The sequence below is a fragment of the Kryptolebias marmoratus genome, linkage group LG2 (assembly GCF_001649575.2).
Source record: "Kryptolebias marmoratus isolate JLee-2015 linkage group LG2, ASM164957v2, whole genome shotgun sequence".
Lineage (NCBI taxonomy): Eukaryota > Metazoa > Chordata > Actinopteri > Cyprinodontiformes > Rivulidae > Kryptolebias > Kryptolebias marmoratus.
The window spans coordinates 5,371,463-5,387,515 of record NC_051431.1 but is presented as its reverse complement, the minus strand read 5'-3'; the positions used below and the strand labels follow the sequence as shown (position 1 = coordinate 5,387,515).

Here is a 16,053-nt window from a genome sequence, read left to right as displayed (position 1 = left end):
TCCCTGTTATAATCTTCAAAACACATGATTTATAATGCCTCTACTTACAGATGTAAGACCAAATTTAAATTGAAAATAATGGTATTGTATTCTGTTTTATGGCACAACTATGATAATAAGGCTGATGGCAACACCTGATGTCCACCCACATCTAGACAGCTGGTATCTTGCAGGCAGCAGCAGAACTTTTCAACATTCTGTTTAAATATTGATATTGCAGAGGAAAGTGTCTGTTATGTATAAGGGAAATTCCTACGCTTGAATTAATCAGTGAAAAATTACCATAAACTTGTTCTTCAAATGCATCTCTGTGGTTCAGATTTGTAGTTGCTATTGTTTTTCATTTTTTAAGTGCTTAAAAACCAATAACTACTTTTCTCTACATAAAATAACTGACTTTTGTCACTACTGATGGATTAGATTTTTTTTTGCTACATGCATAATATTCAGTTAAATTTTCCAATTAATTATTAACTAAATGAACAAAACATCCTGCAGAGACAAGTATAAAATGACATGAAATGCATATTTATAAGAGTAAAATCATCAGCTTTTACTTTAAAGAAAAGACATGTTTCTGAAAAGAAATTAATGCAAAGGTTTACTCTTGATGTCATTTTGTTGGAGGAGCATTGCTTTCCCATTCACTAAAATTGCAACTTTAATTAAGTCTCTGGTGAGTTTCTTGGATGAATCTCAAGTGCTTAATTTTAAACAGATGGCAAGTTGTTTATTGCATACCTTATGCCACAGGTACAGAACCCCCCCCCAATACCAACAACACCACTCTCCCAAAACACAACACTTCTCTTTATGTACTCTCATGAGTCTGCATCACTTAAGATTTACCCTAACAAATCTGGAAAGTTTGTTTTAATTAGATCCAAGCATTCAGTGTAGAATAAATCAAATGGCAGACAGATCATCCCTGGGCAGACTATTTAAAGATGTATCACAGAGAGTGCGAGTCTGTTCAGAGGAATGAGTTTAAAATACTTGGGTAGCCCTGTTTCAGTCATCAATCCATGCACGGGCTCGCAGGTGGCCTGATTTGAACAGGGAAGCTGCTACCCCACAAAGTGGAGGCCCTCATGCAGCAAATAAGGGAATTGTATCTGACTGTACACATTCATCTGCACTAATAGCACAGTGATGCATCTAGGGGGAAACAGAAGTTCATGTTCTTTGTTCCAGATCATTTGACTCCTTCTAACTTCCATTCTACTCTGTCACCACTAGAAGTCTGAGCAATCTGTATAAAATCTTCAAATATGACTGAGGAAAGTACATCCCCTCAGTTGCAGGTTGCACCTGTAATAATGGAAACAGAATCTGCTGTTTGACCTCAAATATTTCACATTAAAATGTGCTTTTTAGAAAATGTAAATGTGTAAAAATATTTTTTTGTTTTGTTTAGACAAGTTCATTATGATGAAGTTAACTGCTGTTTATTTTATGGAGTTAATCATGAGTCAGGCTCGGGTAACGATTCAAAAGTCGGTGCAAAATTTTGACATTGAAAAATTATATATTTAATTGCTTACTGTGTGCTTCCTGCACCTTAAAGTACAGGGAAATTATTTTTGGCATATTCATAATAGCTAATCATAATGTATCCTTACGTTATGATTAAAAGTATCGTGATTATTATCATTTTTACTGTTCAAGAAATTTGTAAAGAAAGTTTGTACAGGAAGGACAGAGTTAATTGAATCTGTAATCCTGTTTGTCTGTTAGAAAAATATGTCATCACCTACTAGGTGGATTTTAATGAAACTTTCAGAAAGTAATCATTGTATGTACATCTACAACTGATTAACTCTTGTGGTCAAACCATTTTAAGATGGCTGCCACAGCTAAACCACATTAGCCAACAGAAAAATGTCTGTAAGTCAGTCAATTTTACAAATACTGAGCTAAATTTTGATGTGGTATTAGCTAACAGTCATTCAGGACACGTGTAAACTTTGCAATATCACATGAGATTGTGCGTAATGTTATTGTTAAGGTTTGACCAAAATGGCATACAACTAAATTCTCAACATAAGACTGTAATTAAACAAAACTTTAGCATGAAAGGCAGCGAGCGATAAGCAATCCTTTAAGTAGTGCTAGGCCTTTATTTATTCATGTTCATAATATGATTTAGCAAAATATTATACTAAATTTCTAAAGAAAAGACTGCTTTCTTTATGGCTCCTTCTTTTGTTAATAATCTTCAGCATAACTGTGAGATGTAAAAGAAAGAAAAGCAGTTAAAACCAACACTCTAGTCAGTGCTATTAGAAACAGAAAAAAAACCCTCCACTCTCTTTCAGTGTCTTGATGTGGAGACTAGAAAAAGCTGAGTGCTAATGAAAAGCATACAGTCAAACTATTTAATTATACAGAGCTAGGGAAAACTTTGATGGACTATAAATTGAAGAATTAATGTTAATCACTTTAAAATCAGAACAACGGTGTAGACACAATGTGTACAAATGTTAATGTTTCCTTTTAATATATCAATTTCTCCCTAAAGAGTTTTGTCAGAGACTTCTGTTCTGCCATGATAAGAGCTTATGGTGAGCTGGAGGACTTTTGTGGACTGTGCTTACACAGTACATAGGGGATCAGTTTCTTCAGTTTGGTAAGACTTAAGGCCTCTTTAGAGGTCATGGCGTAATTGTTACATTGCCCAGGGTATGGTTCTTACATTTCAAGGGTAAGGAGAAAATCCATTTGCCAATTCACTGTTTGTAATTGCACAGAAATGTTACCCCCTTTCAATATCCAATTACTAAATGATGATGGATTTTTTTAGCATTACTTTCTGCCAGGCATTATTCAACACAGTCTATCACAATTTACATAGCTTAACGAAGCACTGAGCTTTTAATAATGTGAAGGAGCGTAATGTGGGAGCTGATGTTTATTTGAACTGGCTGGGTTTTTGGTGGTAATGATTATGAAGTGAACACTGGGAACAGACTCTGTGAGGGGACTGGGGGGGTGCTGGGCACAGTGTGAAGCAGGCAGATGGTTGGCTGGACAGTATGTTGATAATGGCAACATTAGTCTACTGGGAAGCAACATTATGCTCAAGGTCAATGGGAGCTGAAGAATGAAGGAACATTATGACTTGCGTCTTGTGTCCTGAAATGAGAACTCTCTCCATAGATGGTGAGATATTTAGTGTCACCTCTGTAATCTGCACACAGCTTTCATATCAATATTCATATTTTAAAAAGGTAATTTGAGATACCAAAGCAGTGATAACAAACCATCAAATGTGCCTTTTTTATTTTTCATCGTTTTTTATATCCAATATCCTTGTAGTATCCATATTAGTGCCTAAAGTTCTGTAATCTGCGGCCAAATGTGTACTTGATAGCTTCTATTATCACCCACCACCGAAGGCGAAGATGGAGAATGATGTTTTCGTCTGTGTGTGTGTGTGTATACTTGCCTGTTACAAAAAAGAAAAAAAAAAAAAGCAACTGAAAAATTAATTAATTGGATAAACTTATACAACTGATTACCTTTTGGAGTCAATCCAATTCAAGAGCATGAACAAACACAAAAAAGGCTTTAACAGAATTAATTTAACAGATGTTCAGCTGAAATGTGATGTGGTAGTAGCTGACAGTCATTCACAACACATAGTATGAGCGTGACATCTCACAATATTGCATGACATTAACCAAATTGTTATTTTCAAGATTTGAACAAAATGGCCACAGCTCAATCATTTCTCAAAATTTAATCTTAATCTAAAACTGTGGCATGAAAGGCAGGGGACAATATACATTCCTGAAAGGACTGCTGAGCCTTTGATTTAATTTTATTTTGTGTAAATTACATTCAGATATTATTCATGCATTGCTTTCTTCATTTAATTTTAGCTTATGTAAAATAAATTTCATGTATACTAATATTCTGTAACATTTAAATCCCATCAGAATCCTACAGATTCTGATGATATTCAGAAAGCATGACAGAATAAACCTGTAGATGGGTGTTTTTTAATCCTAATAACTTTTTTCAGTATTGTATTGCTTTGTTTTGCATTCTTCGTGTTAATTGTGTTTCTGATTGTATGCTACATCTCATTTACCTTCAGTTAAAGATAGATTTAATAAAAGGATAAAAAAATATCCAATATATTTAACTTGCATTTAGGCCAGCTCACTAAATCTTACCAATTTTGGTGACTTTTTTCACCCATCATACTTTCTAGACTGTCATATCTAGTGAGCAACTTGTGAGCATGACAAGCTTTCTGATGGGGTTTATGTTTCATTTTCTAGTTTTTCCTAAAGTAGATTGCGTATATAAAATTATTACTGCAGGCTGAGTAATACCTAACCATTGCACAGAATAACAATTACAGTGAAGCTGTGGTTCAAGTGCTGTCAATCAAAATATGCTCCTTTCACCTGTGGATGTAAAGACTGATATTATGACTGCAGGTAATAGCCCTGTAATTCACCACCATAAAGCTTTGATCTTGAGTTCATTTCAGAGTGCATATCTAGTCACAACAAGATGGCAGTTTTTAAGTTGTTCATATTTTAATTCGCACTTTGGCTCTCTTTTTTTTTTCCTTTGTTTTTCTTTTTACAGTGGCATAGTTGAAAAATGACTATTCAATACTGAGGAAAAAAACAAACTCAAACAACCTCCATAAAAAGCAAATTAATTACAGCAATTAAATCTTTGTACAAAATGACTTATTTATAGCATCATATCGAACTAACAAAGTAACATGTATGAGCATTGGCAATGTGGTTCAATGTCTTTGATACAATGAATATATACAGTCAGAAGATGTTTGATTCACCAATGCCTCAACATGTCAGTACTGTTTGCAGCAAACTCAAAGGCCATAACGGTGATCCTTGTACTGCTTTTTTTCCATGATAAGTTACAGAGAAAAAAAAGTTGATGTCAGACAACTACTTTAGTATTAACAACAATAATACTAATCAATTTAATATCATATAATGAATGTCAATAAGTCATAATAATAATAAATACATATATTTAGATTTTTTTTTCTTCCATTTTACGCAGTTTATCAGAACCCCTGTTTGAAGAAATCTTTCAAAATTGTGAAAACACTCATCAAAGTGACAGGAATGGATGTGATTTTATATTAAAAGCTCTCACCAGTGTTCTCCCTCCTTTCACTGAAATACTTACATGTCTTGTGGTAAATCAGACTCTGCTTAGATGAATGTTATAAAAAAATCATGACGTGTGGAGTACTTTAAATACTATATCTGCTAATATACAAAATGTAATGTGCCAGGGATCCCAAGATTCAACAATGTTGTTCACCAATATTCACGTTAGCAAAGTATTTTACAGCAATATTCACACATTAAGCATAGTTGTTCAGTAAAATTCAACATAAATAATGAACCCCTCGCCCCAGCAAAGTTCCATTAATTCAGTTTGGATCTTGTGTTAAGTAGCCAACTAAAATTAAAGTTTCTCATCCATTACAGTAACTAAAATCTTCATTACACGTCTGACTCCATCTCTCCGTTTTGACTCATAATGAATCCTGAGACAAGATACAGTTCATGTGTTTTCCGTCTTAGTTAGTCCTCACATTTTGTGCTTTAATTTTCTGTTTTATAAAACAACAGCATGAGCAACAGCTAAAAGTAAATCAGAGTAGGAATATATGACAGTTTCAAGAGGAAGATGATTTCTCTTACAGCCAATCATATAGATTGTGCTTCTACATTTTGTTTTTATCAAAGTGTTAGGTCTGTTTTATAATGTACTAAATGTTTGCATTATGGCTGTGGTGGGATAAACACCAGGTAACATTTAATACCCATTGTTTTATCCCACAAAACTGACTGTAATGCAAATAAAATAGTTTAAAAAACTATAACTTAAATTTATCTGCAGATGGAGCAAATCTGTTGTTCCTTTTGAATACAAAGAAATTGCAAACAAGAAAAAAAAAATTAGTAACACATTAAAGATACTCATTGCAAAGTCATGAAGACTGGAAAAAAAAATTCATAAAGTAAAGAACAAAATCTGCACAATAGTTCTCATGTCAGTGGTTAATGTATCCTTAAATTAAAAATTTGTAAGCAAAATTTGTGACTGGTTGCCAGCTACCATGTGCATTTGTTTACTTAGGGAAACAGCCAAAGTGACTTAAAATAGGTTAAACATGTTTGTTTATCGACACAGACTACCGCCAGCCTAATGTAGGTCAATAATGTGACTCAAGCTTTCACATGGTTTTGGGCGGAAGCTGAGTGCTTTATTTACATTGAGTGTGGACCTGCATTTCAGAATAGCATTCAGTATATCTGAAAAACTACTGGAGTAAATTCTTTAAACTGCACCATTTAATATAGTTCAGTAAAACTGTTTTTACGTTCAATTTCATACTTTGCTTTGCAACGAGTACCTTTAAGTAAAGGGAGAATCAAATAAAATAATAATGCATTTTGCATTCAGGCACCAGAAAAGTGAAATCTAATTCAACTGTGGGTTTGTATTGGTGACAAAAGGAAAAAGATTTAGTTAGAGAAAACAAACATACAATCATGGGCTTTCTAAGAACAGACAAGTGAAAAGGAACTGAAATAAAACAGATCATGTATTGATGCTGAGGCAGCTTAAAATTGCATGTCTTTTGTTGAACATTGAAACAAAAGAGGAAGGGCAAGAGGTCTAAATGAAGTACTCTTTCTTTTCCTCTGCATGCACATGGTTGCCCTCAGCGTTGATGATAGCCGTGTCAGCATCAGGGGCATCTTCTGCTCCTTTGGCCTCATGTGTTAGATATGTTCCTGTAGACAAACACAGAGCCAAATCAGGAATCCAGCAGTGGAAAAAATGCAAAAGGAATATGTGATCTCTTTTACCTTTATGTCTTGCCAGATATCGTCCAAGAACTATTATCAAACACAAGGTGATAAAGACCACGACTGCAACAACACCTCCAATTAAAGCATGGTCAGGTCCATGTTGTCCTAAAGCATTAGGATCTGAAAGAAGACAGCGAGAGATGGAAGGAGGAATAAAATTACCTGCAAAATGTTGTGTCACTATCAGAATTTATTAGCAGAGGACAGAAAATATTTCTACTCCTGTAATTATACTGAAAAAATGAAAAAAAATTCAGAGACAGGGACTTTAGGCTTGCGAACAAACATTCCCAAATGAGTTTCTGTCATATTTAGCAGAACCTGCTGCTTTCAACTTCCTGAATTGTAATCTGCCTAAACAGTAGAAGTAATCACAACCACAAAGCTCTGCAAAATCAAACTAACTGGCATTACCAGCACCATCACACAACAAAAACTGAAGTCTAGCCTGTGAGAAATGATTTGGGTATTTTGCCAGAGCCTCTGTGCGCACATCTTTTATGCTTCTTCTTGCTCACTCTCACACATTTTACAGCTCAAGCTCATGTCTCTTTTTCTTTCTTTCTTTCTTTTTTTTTAAACATTATTTAACACAAGACATTCTCAGGGCAGAACAAGAGCTGGGGGTTTATCAGGCTGGATCAAGCTTTGGTGTCTTTCCTCTAATAAACTGTGGGTGGCTGTGTCTTTACTCAGTACCTCTCGTGCTCTCATTATCTCAAGCTGATGAATAGCTATGGCTCGTGCTCAGTTTTGCAAAGTGACCTGGGAAATAACAGCATGGGATGTTTCTGCAAACCTGCTAAAGTAATGCCACCCTCATTTGCAGCATCCTAAAATGTGACACTTAAAACAAAAGATGAAGTCGGGAAACATGCAGTTTTTTTAAAAATCCCATGCATAATAGAAACACCAAGATTGTTTTTATCAGGGACTCACAAGAGAACACATAAGGCTTTGAAACAATGGCTGCTAAACAATAATTGCATTAACCTGATTTTGCTTGCAAGATGATGGATATAATGATCTGTGCAGGTGAATAGACTATCAGCAGGGAGTATAAGCAAATTTTAACACACTCTCAGTACACACCACCACAGAGATGAGCATTGCTTAGTGTTTCTTATCAAACACTACTGAAAACATAAGTAAGGAACACTGAACAAATAGACCAACTCAACCCAACTGTAAAAATATTTGCATGTAAGAGCATTTCTTAATTCAGTCTTGATGCAAACAAGAGAAAAACAACATCAGAAATTAAAATAGTTGTTAAAAGCACAACAAAAAAATTCTTCAAATTACTACTTTGCACAACTATAAAGGAAAAATTAAATGGCACCAAAGTAAGAATAAAAAAAGACTAAATGTACAACTGTGGGTTTACTGGAATTTGCCAGTTCTACAGTATGAGCCTGCTCTTGGCTGATATACTGCTGGCATTTTATAGATCCAAACTACTTTCCACCAGTAGGTGGTACTTGTTACTTATTGGCCCCCACTGACACTGTGAAAATTTAATGATAATCTTTGAAAGTAGTTTTTAAGGTACTTTTTTTACCTCTGAAAAGTTTTGAAAAATTATAACACTTGTTGCATTAAAATTAGTTCACAAAAACCACCTACAATAATCAAGATTTTGTAGCAGCAGAAGGTATATACAGAAAATACAGAAGGTACATTTTATAGTTTACCATTGCTAATAAATTGCAAGCACTAAGCAGAACTAAACTGACTGTTTGTGCCATTTGTTCAAAAACAAGCAGCATACAATCCAAGAGAACTGACAAAAGGTTTGCATATTTGCAGCAGAGGGGTGGCATACCACCAGACACTTTTACATCTATTTATCATTTGGAAAACTATAGTCACTTCATCATATTAAGACACTGACAACTCAGCTAGCCACACTTTTGGTAATTCAGTGTTTAGACATTGTGATAAAATGAACTGGAGATCTGTGTTCATCTGCTCTTGTAGAAAAACAATCTCACATAATTTCAAACTCAGATTTATACAGCACAGATATAACCCACAAAATAAAACACATACTCTTGTAACCTTATACTGCAAAATGCATACAGTTTAAATTATGATCTTAAAATCTAATAAAAACAAAATATTTTGCAAGAACGCTGTATTCAGAAATCTGAAAAATACACTTTTGACCTTCATTTCAGTTTGATGTCCACATGATCATACCATTGCCACCACCACAAATATTATATACAGCCCAGTTTATTTCAAACAGAACCATCCGTTTCATTTGACAATGACAAACTCAAATAGAAACACATTGTGTGATAACTTATGCAGTCCGTGACATGGCTGGAGAGAAAGCGTCTGGTGTCAACAGAGTGAGCATCCATGCATGTTGATGATTTGGCTCATGCAGGGTGAGGCCATGATGTTTCCTGACCCAGAGCCAGATCCAGCATCACACACACTAAATTTGTCTTGCATTGATCATTTACTTGAATATTTACCTGTCGAAGGCCCTGGAAAGTCTTTGGCTGTTGCCATGGTTGTAGACAGTGACAGCAGTAAGGGAAGACGAGTGGAAATACACCATGATAAAAAGGTGACCACAACAATCAAAGCAAAACACAAAAGGTTAGCATGATCTTAGCTTGGGGTGCAGAAGTGACAGAAAGTGAAGCCTACTGTCAGAGCCTAACTGAACTGACAGGAATTATTGTCTAGGAAAGCAGCGAAAGTTTGACTGATGCATGTTCTTACAGAGCTCAAAGTCTGGATCTAAATTTAAATGTAAATATTCTCTTCTACTGTAGCCATTTTGTTAAGCACTTCAGCTGAAGGTGGTGTCTCACTAAGCTGCAACCATTAGGAGACTAGTTGGAGAAAAAAAGCCCTCAAATTTGCAGGAAAATTGTGATAAAATACATAAATTTTCAGCTGCAGTCTCACTAAACTTTGAGTGTTTGAAACCAAGTGACCATCTGAGACACACAGCCATGTATTGAGTGGCCAGTTTTTGAGAGTCATGGTCTATTTTTGTGTGTATGACTTGCAAAACTGCATTTCTGGCCATGCACACTATTTTGTTGCCTATCTATGCCCACCTCAGTTTGCTTTGTTCCCACCTTGGCAGCCGTCCTCACATTTATTATTTTATTCACTAGAATAGACTTTTGAAATGAAGATTTGTACCAGTTTCTTAATAATTATTATTTAACAACAACATGTTTTTTTTTTTTTTAATCTGGACATTTACCTTGAATGTTTTTTATCAAAGCAGAAAATTCATAGGGGTTGGAGATGAGTTGGAGACACCCACAAATACTTTGTGAGAATTTCAAGAAAAAAAGTTGTTTTGCATTTTTTTTTTGAACATATTTAAAACTCAAGAGACATGGCTGCACTTCTGCGACTCAGGCGAGAGTGTTGAGAGTCCTGCAGAAGTCACAAGACATCTGGAAGACATTGGGGAGATGCCCTCATTAATCCTGTTCTCCAACTACTCACAGTCCAATGAGATACCACCTTAAACTGCCCGTTACTTAGACGTTACGCTTCTAGACACAGATCTCAAATGCTAGTCCTGAAATACGACTTCCCCAAATACTTTGTTTACCGCTAGTAAACTGCTGACCTCAATTTACACACATTTTCTACTTCATTTTTAGTCAGTATTATTAAAAAAAAAAGTCCCTGCTGTTATTTAATCTTTATTTTGCTGCTGTTTATAATTGCTGTACATATTACTACTGCTCTCTTATCAAATCTGTCAGTAACGGACAATATTTGATTGGTTAGTTCATCTGTCCTGATCTGAAAATCACACAAAATTTTAAGCTTTTCATTCCTCACAAGTCTGTAAAGTGTGTCTCATTTGGACCCGGAGACTTCCAATGTTTACTTTTTGCAGATCTCCCTTCAACGACTTGGTTATGGCATTCCATGAACAAATAACCTGCCTGTTTATACTGTAACACCCTGCTGTTATTGTCTATGTTGTATTTTTGCAGAAGCTAAAAGAAAAGATCTTATCTGCTCTGGCAGACCCTGGCATTCATTGCTCCATTGCAAGTGATTTTGATAAACATTTTAACAATAATGTACTCTTGTCAGTTTGTTGTTCTGATAAAAACCTTTGAGTGTAAGAACAAAAAGCTAACCATTTTTGTGTTTTCTATTTTCTGCTTCTGCAAATACACTCGTGCAGTGGTTTACAAGCAGTAAATGAATGATGCGGTATCTTACTCTTGCAATGTTTGAACAAATCTGCAATAGTAAGAAAACAGCTCTGTGTGCAAATACGAAAAGGAAAAAAAAGAGAGTGCATTGAATTCATCAAGTAAAACAATGCTATTTTCTAGCTTAAAGCTTGGCTGTTAGTTCATCAATCATCAACTGTGTGTTCAGTATATTGTTCGATGGGTTGGTGAGGTGGAGCGAGGGCGGAGGGGGGTCTCAGTGAGGGTGCAAGTGTACCTGTGAACACAGCTGTGACTGCCTAAGCCTGATATGGCAACATCTGAGTTAGAGCAGTGGAAAAGAGAAGGTAGGAAAACGGAAGGCAGGGAGATATGGGAGCTAGCGATGGTGGCACTACCGGTGACGAGGTTTCATTTGAAACAGGAACAAGTGAGCAAACTCTGTTAGAAGCAGACTTAACATAAGAAAACTTCCTGAACAATTAAACAGTACAAATTAAACTGTGTGCATGACTGGTGAAGGCTAATTAATGCTCTTTTTTGTCTTTGTGATTATAAACTAGAATACAAATAATACAAACACAACAGCTGCACAACTGTCTTAAGGTTAATCCATCCATCGATTTTCTTTACCCTCTTTTCCCTGCAGGGTCATGGGGAGCTGGTGCCAATGTCTCCAGCAGTCATTGGGCAAGAGGCGGGGTACACCCTGGACAGGTCGCCAGTATCTCAAGGGTCATTCTATATTTGTTGTTTTTTAGAGTAGATGAGTAATGCTTTGAGAATTTGCAGATTATTCAGTAAAGAGCTCTGCATGTAGATAAATGGACATGTGAAAAGGCAGGATTAATGACAGGGAAATGTGAGGCTAAAGCTTTATAAATGGATAATCTTTCCTGTGTATTTTAAACTAGAACCTGTTATACAGCTCTAATGCCTTGTGCTGTTTCTTAGGTGTACCCAAGGCAGTTTATTAGGGAGGATAATTTCAGACAGTGATAAATTGTGGCAGATGGGTGACATTTATGGCTTCTCAGCTTTCTTGTCATTAGCAAATTAGGTTTAGAGTCTGAGATGATCCGAAAAGACCTGGCGAGTATTCAGCCAGACACAATGTAGCTCTGAAGAATGAGTGTCATCATCAGTGGAAATGAGCCTGTCTCACACATCTTTTACCTGCTTAGCTCAATTTTTCATTTTCCCCTAGCAACCAGGACCTTTGCATTTAGTTTGAGAGTGCTTCTAAAGGTTTCAAGTTCATTTTCCTCCTCCTCAATTATTTTCGCAAAAAGAAAGCAACAGCTCCTATGAAATATACAAATTTCACAGTCCCAGTCAACGCGTTTCTTTTTAATTAAAAAAAAACATCTTGATGTTGGCTGTGAAATGAGATAAGTAGAATTTGAAACCATCACATGGTAGCTCCATACAACAGTGTGATATAGACTATTCTGACATTGCTGTCTACTTCTATTCAATCAGCACACTGAAAAAAGGAGACGGCTATAACGTACACTGAAAGCAAGGAGTGTGTCATTTTCCATTTTCTCCACTTTTCTTTTTCTTTTCCCAGACCCTCTGTATTTTAAATTTCACAAAGACACAACCATGCATCAAGTAGTATAACTGCTTGTGAGTCAAATAATCCCAACAATACTAGCATACGAATTGCTCCAAACAAACTGCACTCTTGTGTAGGGCTGTTAATTTGGCAAAAATGGAAACAAAGAAATTCATGTTGAATTCAAACATTTTCTTCCATTTCCTTGTTTCATTTTCTCTTTATATGTCTGCATTTGATAAATGGTACAAACATGAATGGACAGGGCTGTAAAGATGCATTTTCTATTTTATTCTCTCAGCATTAATTAATGTATCTCCCAGGCATTAATCATTTAAAACTAAAGTGTGCACAACCTAACCTTTTTTGGTTTACACTTTTCCTCACAAAGAGAATCCAGAAGCTATTCACTTATAGGTAGTTATATAGTAAGTAACTCACTTAAGTAAGTTGTAAGTAAACTAAATTATACTGCATTATTCCAATGTAATATCTGAAATGGGAATAAGATGAAAATGCACTGGAGTACAAATCCTTCTGCTGACTATAAGTAATGATTGTCTCTTGGATGGCTAGTTTTTACTATTTTGAACCATAAGAAATATACAAAATTGACAACACCTAATAAGTAACTTACCATTCTTGTAATTGCATTTGAATATCACAAGTTGAAATGATAAAAAGCTAGAAATTTTATCACATTATTTATCCTAATTACTCCAAAACACTGATTTTTCAAGTCAGAGCAAACCGATCAGCAAACTAAAAACAAATATGATTCACTGGTGATGCAACTAGACATTTATTCAAAGGATCAGAGGTTTGTGTTGTTTTTGAAACACAAACACATGTACAGACACGTGGTGTTTTAACTAGCAATTTTTAATGGCAACAATTCAGTTGTTGCCATTAAAAATGTTTTAACTTTTACTTGAAATGCCAAAGACTTAAATTCTGTGAAATAGCAACTTTTCAGTTGTTGCTCCATCACACCACATACCTAACCGCCCATCACTGGCCCCTTTAATAACCAGAAGATTTAGATTAGCATTTTGCATGGCACTATTTTTCAAATGGTTGTTTTCACTAACTGTGTTGTAAAATTTAGGGTTAAAATAAATCCTCTGACAAAACTAACCACATGTAAGAAGGCATATTTCTTCTTTTGACAGGCAGGTTTTTCTACACTTTCCTAATTATCTCAGTAGTGCCTCCAACAACAGCGGCATCACCCAAAGTTTTCATGTGGCTTTGGTTCTACAGTGTTTATTATTTGACATTGGTTGAGGCATCTCACTGTTTAAAATAAACTGCTTAAATGAATATTATATTTATATAAGGAGAGACAATTCCTACTTTTACAATAATTTTAAAGTAACCGTAGGTTTTTAAACTCAAGAAAATTGCTATATCACTAAATATAAGTAAACCATAATGATACAAGCTGGGGTTGAGCCTAAATTTAACTACAGTTGTCAGAAACTTCCAGTAAATGCTGAGCTTTTCAATGTTTCTTAATTGAAAGCTATTTAATAAAAGGTTGGCATTACTGTGTTGTAAACATGCTTTTAAATTTATTAAAGTATTAAGATTAGTTAACTCTGTACACACTAAATGTACTCATTTAATTGTCTTAGAATCTTTGTAATGAACATTGTGAGTTAGTACACAGCAGGCTGTAAACCAGTGCACGTGAAGCCACAAGGAAATTAATCACAGTCAACAAAACAAGCCCTCTGAAAAGAACCCACCATATACAAACAGCAAATATTCGGCAGAGCTGGTGCCCATGTGGTTGCTGGCCTCACAGCGGTATGTGCCGTTGTCTGTTTTGTTTAGTGTGGTAATGGTTAGTTCTCTGCCTTCCACAATCATGCGCTCTATGTCTGGCAGTTCTCCTCCATCTTTAGACCACAGAACTGGTTCAGGTCTGAAAAAAAATGTAGTCAAAATTTTGGTTTAGCTCATCTCTAAGGGTTTCCAATGAATAAACTGCACAAAGGAAAATGAAAAGGAAATCATTATTTAGTCATGGTTTTATCTTTGGAATGTTCGCAAATGTACAAAATGTCGAAAATAAGTTGTAACTTACATTGGATTGCCTATGGAAACACACTCCAGTTTGAAATATTGTCCTTCCTGTGGAAGAATCTGTGAATGTGTGATCTCCAGCTGGGGAGCATCTGCAAAGAAATTCCCAAAATCCAACGCTGTAGCATTACTGTGTATTAGAGGCTTTAATTCTAACACTGACAAGGTACAAAACTGTTAGCTTCTTTGTCCTTTGGGTAGCTTTTAGCTCTAGCCTATATCCTCTTTGTGTTTTTGTACAAATCCCTTACCTGAAAACTAATCCACTGCTAATCCAGCACAAATGCAAAGCTAAACATGTAGACATAAATGTAATCTCTGTCTTTGTATTTCTTCTCAATGCTAATCGCATGCCTAAACCATCTTTGTGGGGTATGACTGTACTCACAGTGGACCTCCAGGACCTCAGTTGTCATGTAGGGGTTGGACAGAGATACATGCTCCACACTGCAGGTGTAAGCGACACCATCATCCCGTTTATCCACGTGGAACTGCAGGCTACTCTTCACTGTGAAGGATTTTCCTGTGGCATTGACCTCTAAAGTCCCTGCAGAGTGTCAGAAAGTAAACAAGATTGTGAATACTCATGAATGTCCCAAGCAAACACTTTTTCTAAGCAATGATTTATATAAAATATTTAGAAAATTAAGAAATACAAAAAAAACTCAAAGTACATGACATTTTTAAAAATCTTTTTCTGAAATTTTAAATTGTAGTGTTATTTTTCCTCTGTATCTTCTTTGAGGGAGAGAATCATTGCCCTTTTGAATGTCAAGGTAAAGTAGAATAAAGAACGAAGAGCTATGTGAGCGTTGATGCGGTTGGTTGAGTGTGTTTGCTCCTCCAGGACCATCGCTCAAACATACCACTCAAACAATCAGACACACTTTACCTGAAGAGTAGGGTGAAATTCTGTGGTTGTCAAAGTTTCTGTCTTTAGTTTCAGTTTCATTCCCTAATATTTACCTTTAACATAGCTTTAAACTTTATTATCTTTTTCCCTATATGATGTTTTCTGTTAAGGACTAGAAGCTTTGTTTGTAGTATTCATATATTCCAGGCGTTCTAAGGATGCTGCCATGTTTCTCTGGAAACAGCAATACAAAGTTATTGGCTCTATACAAGCTACTACCTAACAACAGACTCAGAAGGATCTCTTGTTATAGCATTTCTTGTTGATACTATACTTCTCCCCTCCTCTCCTATTGTCATGTATATATATATATATATATATATTTTTTTTTAAATTCCCTTCTCACCCTCCGTGGGTGGTCTTTGTTTCATCCTCTGAGCTCGGGTCCTCTACCAGAGGCCTGGGAGCTTGAGGGTTCTGCGC

At 35.6% G+C, this 16,053-nt stretch overlaps 1 protein-coding gene across 3 annotated transcripts in view; it reads right to left on the bottom strand.

The window, feature by feature from the left end:
• Positions 1-4,517: 4,517 nt before the first annotated feature.
• The window catches only part of cadm2b (cell adhesion molecule 2b), a 137,262-nt gene continuing 125,726 nt past the window's right edge, over positions 4,518-16,053 (bottom strand). For 2 of the 3 annotated variants that reach the window (XM_017416464.3, XM_037974110.1), the window contains 6 exons: positions 15,106-15,264; positions 14,719-14,809; positions 14,378-14,556; positions 9,374-9,400; positions 6,885-7,007; positions 4,518-6,809 (listed from right to left, as the gene is read on the bottom strand). In XM_017416464.3, the coding sequence (XP_017271953.1) occupies positions 6,691-6,809; positions 6,885-7,007; positions 9,374-9,400; positions 14,378-14,556; positions 14,719-14,809; positions 15,106-15,264 (698 nt within the window). In that variant the 3' untranslated portion in view covers positions 4,518-6,690. The remainder of the gene's footprint in view (positions 6,810-6,884; positions 7,008-9,373; positions 9,401-14,377; positions 14,557-14,718; positions 14,810-15,105; positions 15,265-16,053) is intronic. The other variant, XM_017416465.3, reaches the window with a different exon arrangement.